We start from the raw sequence: 12,423 nt of genomic DNA, 5'->3' as shown, positions 1-12,423 counted from the left end.
AAAAGGACTCCAATCGACACCACTAACCAGGAGAGGATGGTTGCAGGAAGGGTCTGCGGCAGAGGTCGCAGAGACTTGGTCACCATAGCAACCGGTGGCCTTCCTTCTAGGGGTTTTGGGACCAGGAGCTTTGGGTGGGGGTTGATGTGAGGGGTGCTCAAGTTTAGTAAACGTTTAAGCAATGCCTCCTCTGCGTGGTTAGAATGTTGATGTTCAAAAATGTTAAAGTTTCAATGAAAAATGTGTTACTTTTTGCAGCCCGCAGACATGCTGTGTTTAACCAAGGGGGAATGTAGTGCCCCTGAACCCTTCAGGGCACTACTAGGTATTGCATCCTGTCACTGATGCAGGGCCTACCCCCAGGGACCTGGAAACTCAATGCCGGTACCATTCTACACATATAACATCCCCAATATCCTCACCCAGACAGGGATGACTGACTAGTTGGGGACCCAATGGATGGCCACCTAGGGGTGGAGCCGATCCAGTCCACTAGCCAACACCCCGGGGGGGGAGACAGACAGTAGTCAGTTGGTGGAGACCAGTTAAGGAGACGGACATGTCTCAAAACGGGGTCATGTAATGGTGACCTGACGGGCACAGGAGAGTGGTTGCCAGGGAGGGTACAAAGAGGTACCCCTGGAACCAAAGCACCAACGGGGCACAGGGCCCTAGGTTAGGTGGATGCTCTAAGCAGCCTAACAAATACCTGCACAGAAAGGGAACCTTCATGGACCTGACTGACCCAAGAATCCGAGGGCACCAGCAGTAACGATTGAGCCATGGACAGGAACAGAACGCTGACCTGACAGGTATGGGACCGAGTACCCCATAGTCCTGGGCAGTACACTGTATCAATGCTGCGGTATTTGCGGCTGCGGGAAAATGCTGCGGATTTCCTGCAGCGGCACGTAACTGCATGTCCATTATTCATTCAGAATTATCTGCGGAATTGAACTCACAACTCCTCGTCCTCCTGCTTATAACTTTTATGGAGTGGTCTTATGTATAGCTGCAGGTGTTTGAGATTATTCACAAACAGCTTTATGTTATTATGCGCCTTTTGGACTTTTTGTGTTTACCAGCCCTGGCAGTAGCTTAATACACTCTCCCCATAGAAAACACAGAAATGCATGCTTGTGAGTCAATCAGGAGAGACACAAGTCGACAGATTGATTGTTCAGCAGACAGTTTTGATGAGCTGTTTTTTTGCTTCTGATAAAACCGAATGACTTAAAATATGGCAGACAACATACTTGTACTTGGGAAGGCACTCTACATTTGGAGCATAAAAAACCCATACAAATGTTTTTGATTAAAGTAGATCTTGCATGAATTATCTTTAACATAACTATCTATGTTTCTATACAGATGAGACAATATTCCTGTATCCATGCTAATGTAAGTACAGTCTTTAATGTTATTCTAGTATTAGTTTTCTGATTGTAACATAGTTAATTGTGTGTAGAGTGAAACCATTGACTTGTTGCACTTTTATTAATTACTGTATTACATTCTTTTTTGGATCAGATTGTTTTGTGCTGTTAATTTAATGTTATTTTTTTGTCTTAGGAGAGTTCTTGGTTTTCTGGATGTGACTTCCTGAATCAACTTAAAAAAGTTGTCGCTGTGACAGAAACAAGCATTGTCATATGGGATTATAAGTGCCATGGAAAGAATGAGGTAGTGCACTTTGGCTTAATAATAGTTATGGTTTATTCAAAATGGTGCTAAAGCTTTATTGTCTGTTTTATTGAATATTACATTAAACATTACATTTGCTTGTGCCTAAGTGCTCCCAGACCTGTTGTCATGCTCGGAGTGGGAGAGGTCCGAATAAACGGTGTGACCTACAGTTGTCTGGTGCACTACAAAAACACTGTACAAAGGGGGACACTTTAACAATGGTCGGCCCTGGCGCTAGGGAGGGGTAAGATGGGTCCTGCTCTCATCTGCAGCAGTACCTTGCACTCCCTAGCCAGCCCAATTCAGGTTCTTTTAACCTGTCCCCGAGCAGGATACTTTGAACCCTAGCAGGCCCTGAAATTAACTGTAGCTAGTGAGCTGTTTGGCGAGGAACACTAGTTCCACCACTGCACTAATAGAAGACAAAGGGTAGGCGGACAAACAGAGGGAAAATGGATACAAACACAAACTCCACTGCTGCAGCCAGACTCTGAGGCAGCAGACAGACAGGTCAGAACCCAAGCAGCTCCTTTCCCCCAGGTCGTCAGAACAGAATTGATTCTATCAACAGCAAAGGTTGTTGGGTATTACCTCTATTTGAAGGTGGTGGGTGTGGTCACACAGCGGCTGCACCTGACATGGACTACTAGAAAGCTGCTGGCAGCAAAACTGCATTAACTCTTAATACACCAATAGAAAGGAAAACACATTTAATCTCCAGAGTCTCACAAGGCTAAAGGTCCAGTCACACTAAGCAACTTACCAGCGATCCCAACAACGATAGGGATCGCTGGTAAGTTGCTAGGAGGTTGCTGGTGAGCTGTCACACTGCGACGCTCCAGCGATCCCACCAGCAACCTGACCTGGCAGGGATCGCTGGAGCGTGGCTACACGAGTTGCTGGTGAGCTCACCAGCAACCAGTGACCAGCCCCCAGTCTCCTAGTTACAGCACACATCAGGTTAATTAACCCGATGTGTGCTGCAGCTAAATGTGCACAGAGCAGGGAGCAGCGCACACTGAGCGCTGGCTCCTTGCTCTCCTAGTTACAGCACACATCGGGTTAATTGCCTGATGTGTGCTGCAGCTATCTGTGCACAGAGCAGGAGCCGGCAGCACAGGCAGTGAGAGCGGAGGAGGCTGGTATCAAAGGTAAATATCGGGTAACCAAGGACAGGGCTTCTTGGTTACCCGATGTTTACATTAGTTACCAGCCTCAGCAGAAGCTGGCTCCCTGCTCACTGCACATTAGTTGTTGCTGTCTCGCTGTCACACACAGCGATCTGTGCTTCACAGCGGGACAGCAACAACTAAAAAATGGCCCAGGACATTCAGCAACAACCAACGACCTCACAGCAGGGGCCAGGTTGTTGCTGGATGTCACACACAGCAACATCGCTAGCAACGTCACAAAAGTTGTTCGTTACCAGCGATGTTGCTAGCGATGTTGCTTAGTGTGACGGGGCCTTAAGTGAGACTCAGGGCCGAAACCTGTTACAAATCTCCTAATATAGGAAGACGTTTGTGACACCTGTAGATCTGAAATTATATCTGGTCTATTATACATGACCAGATCCAGAAAATTATCTCCCCTGGTTGGTTCATCAATCAACTGAGAAATGTAATTGTCTACAATTGTCACTGTGAAGTATCGATAGGAGGCATCATAGCAGCTAGTCTCCACCCACTACCTGGATATTAGAGACTGAGCATGCAAATGAGAAAGCTTGTTAAAAATCCAGCATATAAAAATGTAATGGCAATAAATAGTATTATTCCTCATGTACAAATGACAGCTTATTCTTAAAAGTTTCTTGAAATGACAGGTATAATTTAATGGGTCACATACTTGGCTATATTTTGGCTTCCTAACATGCATTGCCTACCCCAATGCACTACATAACCACAGAGTACTTATATTAAAATACTGGACATTCAAATTGACTTTATGAATTCTTTTTTGTAACCATTTTTACTCTCTAAGGATAACTATGTCTGCATAAAACCGATGGAGCACTGCCTTCTTTGCGTTTGCTCTGTGATCTCACAAGACCAGCCCTTGCAGGATGACATATTGGTAGGAGATGACACTGGATATGTAAGTCTGTATTCATTTTCAAATGATGAACTCAAAGTAGAAGATCCACAGTCCACAAAGGTGTCTCATCCAGTTGTCTTAGATTCCAGAAAATTCAGGAGGTGAGGCAGTTGTTTTATAATATATCTATAGTAGTCAGTGTAAAGAAGTAAGTATGCTACATTCTTGTCAGGTCATTGGATTTGTGTTTCATGATGCTGAAAATATCTTGCTATATACTGCTGATGGCTTCGTGCTCCACCATAATATTCAACTGTAGCTATGCTTTAGGGGTGCAGATACAGCTCAAATTAGGAATGACGCCAACCTCTTTGCAGAACTTCCCAAATCCAGGATTGTACCACTGTGTCATAGAATCATAGAATATTAGAGATTTGACGGGACTTCCAGGGTCATCTGGTCCAACCCCCTGCTCACAGCAGGATTCACTATATCATTCCACACAGGTGTCTGTCCAGTCTCTTTTTGAAGACTTCCATTGAAGGGGAATTCACTACCTCTTGTGGTAGCCTGTTCACTCGTTGATCACCCTCACTGTCAAAAAGTTTTCACAGTGTTTGAATAGTATGAGATAGAAGTCATTAGGGATAATGGTTTTGCACCCGCCCATCCAAAATGAAATCGCTGAGAATTTAAGAAATGGTAAAATTGTGACGAAAGCTAACTGGATTGGCTAACAATGAGTTAATTTATATTTTTAGGTTCAAAAGAAAGCTCCACCATGATTGGGTTGTTAAAATAAAGTATTTCCCAGAGCTAAACCTCTTTGCTTCATCCTCTCCAGACAGCATTCATTCTTTGGTTCTAGATCATGTGGACAGGATAAAAGATGATAGGTAAGTTTGTTATTATATTTTCTTATTATGATGAAATCAGGTTTAAAATACTAAAAGAATATGTGGTTACTTTGCAAGGATTAATGATCTATAGGAGATCCAGTATGTAGCCTTCCACCATTGCTGAAATTCAGATGACCGCCTCTGTTCTCTGACGTTTTGTAATATCCAAGACACCGAAGACTCCTTCATCAATTAGAAAACTCTTTATTGGTCCCAGTGTACATGAGGGGATAAAAACAACGTGACATTTCGTCCAACGCAGGGCCTTTATCTAGCCATGCAAAGGTGTTTTTATCCCTTCATGTACATTGGGACCAATAAAGATTTTTTCAAATTGATGAAGGAGTCTTCGGTGCCTTGGATATTACAAAACTGGAATAGCTTTGCAGCATTTGGAGGGCTGCACCAAGCTGCACAAACGGTTGGAATATTGCATGAGAGACACCTGTCTTACCTCTATTCTCTGGAGCCCCATACAGAAAGTGCATATTGATTGTAGCATACATTTGACTCATGATTGAACAGATGTCATATAATCATAGTATGGATAGCCAAAAACATTTCAGCAATTTGGCAAGCAGTGTGTACTGCTTAACCACTTAATGACAGCAGATATGCTTAAAACGGTGGTCAATAAGGGGCCTTATTCTCACATCACCATTTGAAAATGGCAATCAGGACTAAGGGGTACTTTGCACGTTGCGACATCGCTACTGCGATATCATCGGGGTCAAATCGAAAGTGATGTACATCCGGCGCCGGTAACGACGTCGCAACGTGCAAAGCCTAGGAGAGAAGATGAACGAGCATGAAACAGTCAAAAATCGGTGATCTGTGTCACGTCGGTCATTTTCATAATGTTGGTGCGTCCGCAGGTACGATGTTGTTTGTTGTTCCTGCAGCTCCACACATCGCTGTGTGTGAAGCCGCAGGAACGACAAAAATCTCCTTATCTGCACCCGCTGTCCACCGGCAATGCGGAAGGGAGAAGGTGGGCGGGATGTTTACAGCCCGCTCATCTCCGCCCCTCCGCTTCTATTGGCCGGCCGATTAGTGACGTCGCTGACCAGGTAAGTGCGTGTGAAGCTGCCGTAGTGATAATGTTCGCTACGGCAGCTATCACAAGATATTGCATGTGCGACGGGAGCGGGTACTATCGCGCTCGGCATCGCTATCATCGGCTAGCGATGTTGCAGCGTGCAAAGTACCCCTAAGTGTATAGCGCTTAGTTGTGGCCGAAAATCACGCAGGTGACAACTGTACATGACACCCACGGGCATTGGTTTTAGAATCGATTAGGGCCGTTTAACCACTTAAATACCACTGTCAATTCACGATAGTGGTGTCTAATTAGCTAAAAGTAGCAGAGCATAAAAAAGTTATATAAATCTGGTATTGCTATAACCATACTGACCCAAAGAATAAATTGGTCTGATCACTTGTACCGCACGAAGTGGTACCCAAAAAAATAATTCGTCATATAGCTTTGTTCGTCAAAAAAATAAAAGTTAGAGCTCTCAGAATATGTCAACAAAAAACAATTATATAAAAAGAGCAGTTTTACTGTGTGATAGCAGCAAAGCATAAAAAAAGCTGTATAAATCTGGTATCGTTGCAATCACACCGACCGGAAGAATAAAGTCTTATCATTTACCCCGAACAGTGGACCATGCAAAAAAAAAAATAACAACCACTCTTGTACTGCATTCTACCTCTCAAATAATCAGAGTAAAGGCCCCGTTACACGCAACGACATCGCTAACGAGATGTCGTTGGGGGTCACGGAATTCGTGACGCACATCCGGCCTCGTTAGCAACGTTGTTGCATGTGACACGTACGAGCGACCGCTAACGATCACAAATATTCACCAAATCGTTGATTGTTGACACGTCGTCCATTTCCCAAATGTCGTTGCTCGTGCAGGACGCAGGTTGTTCATCGTTCCTGAAGCAGCACACATCGCTATGTGTGACACCCCAGGAACGACGAACAACACCGTACCTGTGTTCTCCGGCAACGAGGTGGGTGTGACTTCCATGCGGCTGCTCTCCGCCCCTCCGCTTCTATTGGACGCCTGCCGTGTGACGTCGCTGTGATGCCGCACAAACCGCCCCCTTAGAAAAGAGGCTATTCGCCGGCCACAGCGATGTCGCTAGGAAGGTAAGTACGTGTGATGTCTCCTAGTGATATTGTGCACCACGGGCAGCGATTTTCCCGTGACACACAAACGACAGGGGCGGGTGCTTTCACGAGTGACATCGCTAGCGATGTCGCTGCGTGTAAAGCCCCCTTTAGACTTGGTTCACATTTATCCTGCGCTCTCCACTGACCACTTACATCAGGATTTCCTGGAAAATCCCAAAAAACACAATTCAGGCAAAACTCCCAACGGAACAAAGGCTTAGGGGGATCTAATCACAATGTATAAATATATGAGGGGACAGTACAGAGACCTTTCCAAAGATCTCTTTACACCTAGGCCTGCGACTGGAACACGGGGGCATCCGCTACGTCTTGAGGAAAGAATGTTTAATCATAATCACAGATGAGGACTCTTTACTGTACGAGCAGTGAGACTATGGAGCTCTCTGCCGTATGATGTTGTATTGAGGGATTCACAAGTAAAATTTAAGCAGAGCCTGATCGCATTAATTGAAAAATATAATATTACCAGTTATGTATATTGGATTTTATGACAGGGTGTTGATCCAGGGAACTAGTCTGATTGCCGTATGTGGAGTCAGGAAGGAATTTTTTTCCCCATTGGAGCTTATTTGACACATTGGGGTTTTTTTGCCTTCCTCTGGATCAACATGTTAGGCTACGGGTTGAACTAGATGGACTTAGAGTCTCCCTTCAACCTTAAAAACTATGAAACTATGAAACCACTCATTATATTGAGGAAGCTGGAAACACTTTGGACTCCATCTGGTCTCTGTTCTGATGGTGTCCCATCATTTTAGGTGTCTTTTTAATACACAAGTGTGGATGACCACAGACGTGTGCAGGCTTTTTATAAGGTAGACACCACATGAACAAGCACCAAATAGATTCCAAAGTGTCTCCATCTGCCTCACTATAGTGAGTGGTGCCATATGGAGTTTCATCTGAATCACAATTTTGGGAGATTTACACGAATACAGTGACGTAAGTGCTCAGCGTAGAACACAAGAATATGATTCCAGCCTTTTACTGAAAATGATAAAAAAATGTTATGTACCGCAAAATGTTGCCACTAAATCACGTAACTTATCCTGCATAAAAACAGCCCCATTCAGGTTCGTCATCTGCCACTGGAAATATAAGGGGATCCCAGATTAATTTTACACAATTTAGCGATGTCGTAGCGTGTAAAGCAGCCTTATGTGACCATGTGTGTGCCATTATTGTAGCGAGGAGAACGCACTTAACAATTTACAGGGTGCATGTCTCGGGAAGCACGAGTTGGAGACAATCGATGGACACTAGGCTGGCATATTTAGAATTCTTTATAAAAAAAAAAAAGCATTGCATGGATGTTACAAAATAGTCACTGTGTCTGTAGATGAATTTACTAAGAGATGCAATCTTACAGTCTGTACAGTGGGGTCACTTTGATTTTTTTTCTGCTTTTTTGACACCTCAGGGCTCTGCAAATGCAATCCAAAAATTAAATAACAAGCAAAAGCGCAAAATCGAAAAATCACCCAGCCCTTGAGGGCTTAATGTTGATTGAAAGAATAAATGGTTAACCAGTATAATTAGATCTGAGGGTTCTAATGTCTTCTGAAACTGCTTTTCCTATAAGATTAAATTGTGACTCAATGTCACAGGATAGTTGATGGCCATGAAGTGTCAAAACAGTGCACTCTTACTGCTCCATTACAAGCTCAAAATAAAATGTACTCTTTTTTTTTTTTAATACATAGGTCATTTAGTGTATTCTCCGTTCCTAAGGGGGTCACCACGTTTGCCTACTGCGTCAAAGCAAATACTATCGCAACAGGAGGTAAGACCACACTTTAAAAGGTATAAAGGTGGTGTCACACATAGCTACTACGACAACGACGTCGCTGCTAAGTCACCATTTTCTGTGACGTAGCAGCGACGTCCAGTCGCTGTCACTGTGTGTGGCATCCAGCAATAACCTGGCCCCTGCTGTGAGGTCGCCGGTCGTTGCTGAATGTCCTGCTTCATTTTTTGGACGTTGCTCTCCCGCTGTGAAGCACACATCGCTGTGTGTGACAGCGAGAGAGCGACGAACTGAAGCGAGCAGGAAGCAGGGAGGCGCGTCTGGCAGCCTGCGGTAAGCTGTAACCACGGTAAACATCGGGTAACCAAGAAGCCCTTTCCTTGGTTATCCGATATTTACCTTAGTTACTAGCGTCCGCCGCTCTCACGCTCCCAGTGCCGGCTCCCTGCTCCCTGCATACGTAGCTGGAGTACACATCGGGTAATTAACCCGATGTGTACTCTGGCTAGGAGTGCAGGGAACAGGGAGCCAGCACTGGCAGCGTGAGAGCGGCGGACGCTAGTAACTAAGGTAAATATCGCGTAACCAAGAGAAGTGCTTTCCTTGGTTACCCGATATTTACCTTAGTTACGGTTCCGCATTGCTGCTGGCTGGGGGCTGGTCACTGGTCGCTGGTGAGATCTGCCTGTTTGACAGCTCACCAGCGACCATGTAATGACGCAGCAGCGATCCTGATAAGGTCAGATCGCTGGTCGTGATCGCTGCTGCGTCGCTATGTGTGACACCACCTTAAGGCCTCTGAAAAGCAAGAGGTGAAACCTGTTTGGTTGCTATGAGCCCAAATGTGATGTAATTCTGTAAATGATATATCTAGACCTCTCATAATAATATATAGGGAAACTATTTACATGTGCTTTTTAACGTTTTAGGCTACCTTCATTTTATAGACAATGATCTTGGCTATCTCATACATAAATTTGGCTTGCAACTATTTAGCATATGATTAGTTATGCAGATTCTTGTCATGTTACTGCATTGTTACTGTTTTTTTTCCATCTGGTGGAAAAATCTTCTTTCTGTATACTACAAATTACAACCTGTTATCACATTCCCTAATAGCTCAGTGTTTTATTAGGTTGATACCCAAGCGAATGGTCACTGGTTTGAATTGAGGAGAAGTCAAGAAGATTTTCCAAGAAAAGAGAAACAGCATCATCCAGCTCATTGATAGCCATCTCCCAGCCAAGAAAATTGCCAAACTCATCATGTGAGTGCCATGATAGTTGGAATAATATGAAATAAAATCTGTTCATCCATTAAAGAGTCAAGAGGTGAATGTCCAGGCAAAATATTGGAGTCAAGAAGTCAGCTAATCACAAGGTCTCTCAGTTCTGGTGCAACAAACATGGAAGCAGAAATGGCTCGTATCATTTGTAATATTAAGATCCCAGATGTCCATGCAAGCAACATGCAACATACGTTATATAAGTCTTGAATGGTGGTCCGAAAAAAGATTAGGAAGCCTTGACATCAATATCGTCATTAGACGTGGTGGTTTGAGTCTGCAAAAAAGTAGAAAAAGTGGACAGTAGAAGATTGGAAATGAGTGATTTGCACCAATGAAATTAAAGTCAGTAGACTAGGCTCTGATGGGTAGAAATGGGTCTGGAAGAAACAAGGGAAAAAAAGGCTAACGGATCTAGAAATTGGAACTGCCAAGTTCCTTGGAAGAAGCCTGATGATGTGAGTTTTTTTCACAGCCAATAGCATTGGATACTTGAGAAGGATGAACGGTGATCTCAATGCTGAGCTATATGTGAGTATCCTACAAGATGAGTTACTTTGTACACTCGTTTACAATGGATATGAAAAGGACGATAGGACAACAACCCAAAGCATATGTTGAGATTGGCGAAAAAATTGTTCAATGACTATGAAGTAGAAGTGCTGGACTGGCCCCCATAGTCTCCAGATCTCAATCCAATTTGAATATGTAGAAGAGACCTGGAATCAGATTTCGGTCCAGATTTGCTTGAATCTGATCAAGAGCATGCCCAGAAGGATTCAGGAAGTGTTAAAATCCAAAAGTAGAATACTAAATACTAAAAAAATAATAAAAATGGGATATTTAGAAGCAAACAGTAACAATACAGTGACATGACAAGAATCTGCATAACTAATCAATGCTAAATAGTTGCAAGTCAAATTTATGGATGAGATAGCCAAGATAATTGTCTATAAAATTAAGCAGCAATGAATGAAGACATATGGAGCCTGAAAGTTAAAATTTCAAAACATTGTTACTGTTTTGCTGTCAGTCTACTCTTTATTATAAAGGACAGACATGCTATTTTCAATTGATATACAATGAATGCATCCAAGATAGGTTTTAATAGAAGTATCATACGTAATATACACTATAATGCATTCCTAAGGCCATTTTACACTTGCAAACCAGAATGTGACACATTAAAATTCAAAACTGGAGTATAGTCAAATCAATGGTAAGTCAATAAAAATGAAGAAAAGACTCAATATTGGGTTGATATCTATGCAGGAAAGTCCTATGGAAGAACTGATTTATCAACAGATGCAATGCAAGTTAAAGTGGAATAATGGAAGGGTGTGGGAAGGGAGTGGAAGGGGGGAGGGGGAATATATTAGGTTGTTTATTGAAAGAGGTAGAAGGATTAGTTAGTGTCAAAAGGGGTATTAAGGACAAGATGAAACAACCAAAAGTTAGTTGCTCATTTACGTTGAATGGATTTAAATTAGTAAATTCATTGACTCACTTTCTGTAGAAGGACACAATTTCAATCCCCACTACTTGAGTTTGGTGTTATCACCTCTATAATCTTAAATCTTAAAGGAAATTCTGTTCAGGTCACCTCCATGTACGGACATAATGTGACTCACCAGAGGATGCCGATGTCATTCCTGACCTCCCCCATATGTTCCCTTATGTATCTTTTGAGCTCTCTTTTAGTTTAGCCAATATAATTTATGCCCATATAGACAACCCCTTTTGTACCCTGAATAGTATACTTTTTTTGTACTAGCACTACTAATGGTTTTCGATGGATAAATCCAAATGCAAATTTTGCAATGACCACATTTAAATAGGTTTTCTATCTAGGCAGATTCCTGATATTACAAGGGGTTCATATAGACTGTACACCAGGTGATCTCTCAATGATCTATTTACCTTTTCTAAAAATCACCTGGGGTCTATCAGAAATAAAGTCCTTTTATTCCAAGCCTGCTAAGGCCCAATGATTCCTAAGTACTGAAAACATCTGTTTGTTTGGATTATCAAAAGAACCTAGGATACGGTCTTGGAATCTTTCTTCAAGACACCTGGTTTGCCTATGGAAGGATGTTTCTCATGAGCAATTTCTCCTAAATCTAAGTACTGTCCCCAAGGTATGCCCTTTTTCAAGGGTAATGGGTGATGGCTATTCCAGTATAGAAGGCTGTTAGTAGATGTGGGTTTTTTATAGGTTTTAGTTTCTTTTTAGCCCCATCTATTCCTTCCAACGACAACATTCAAGACCGGCAATTCATCTTTTTGTATTTCAAAGGTAAAGTGAAGGCTGTTCTACTATTATAAAAACTATTTGTGATTTTGAAAACAGTGGTACAAAAGGGGTTGTCTATGTGGTCACATGCACATGTCCGCACAATTATATTGGCTGATCAATAAGCTCAGAAGATACATAGGGGAACATTTGGGGAATGACAAGGAGACATATAATGTCTGTACATGGAGGTGACCTGAACAGTACATTCTTTTAGATTAATGAGGTGGTCACACCCAACTCAAGACGTGGGGATTGGAATAGTATACT

The 12,423-nt window shown here is 42.7% G+C and overlaps 1 protein-coding gene across 1 annotated transcript in view; it reads left to right on the top strand.

The window, feature by feature from the left end:
• WDR64 (WD repeat domain 64) overlaps nt 1-12,423 on the top strand; it is a 202,158-nt gene that overhangs the window by 37,397 nt on the left and 152,338 nt on the right. The window contains exons 5-9 of the mRNA XM_075350352.1: nt 1,372-1,401; nt 1,573-1,683; nt 3,670-3,884; nt 4,485-4,619; nt 8,532-8,611. Coding sequence (XP_075206467.1) covers nt 1,372-1,401; nt 1,573-1,683; nt 3,670-3,884; nt 4,485-4,619; nt 8,532-8,611 — 571 coding nt within the window. The remainder of the gene's footprint in view (nt 1-1,371; nt 1,402-1,572; nt 1,684-3,669; nt 3,885-4,484; nt 4,620-8,531; nt 8,612-12,423) is intronic.

This window comes from Anomaloglossus baeobatrachus, chromosome 1 (genome assembly GCF_048569485.1).
Source record: "Anomaloglossus baeobatrachus isolate aAnoBae1 chromosome 1, aAnoBae1.hap1, whole genome shotgun sequence".
NCBI lineage: Eukaryota > Metazoa > Chordata > Amphibia > Anura > Aromobatidae > Anomaloglossus > Anomaloglossus baeobatrachus.
The sequence above is the reverse complement of the archived record's forward strand: the minus strand, read 5'-3'. Positions and strand labels throughout refer to the sequence as shown.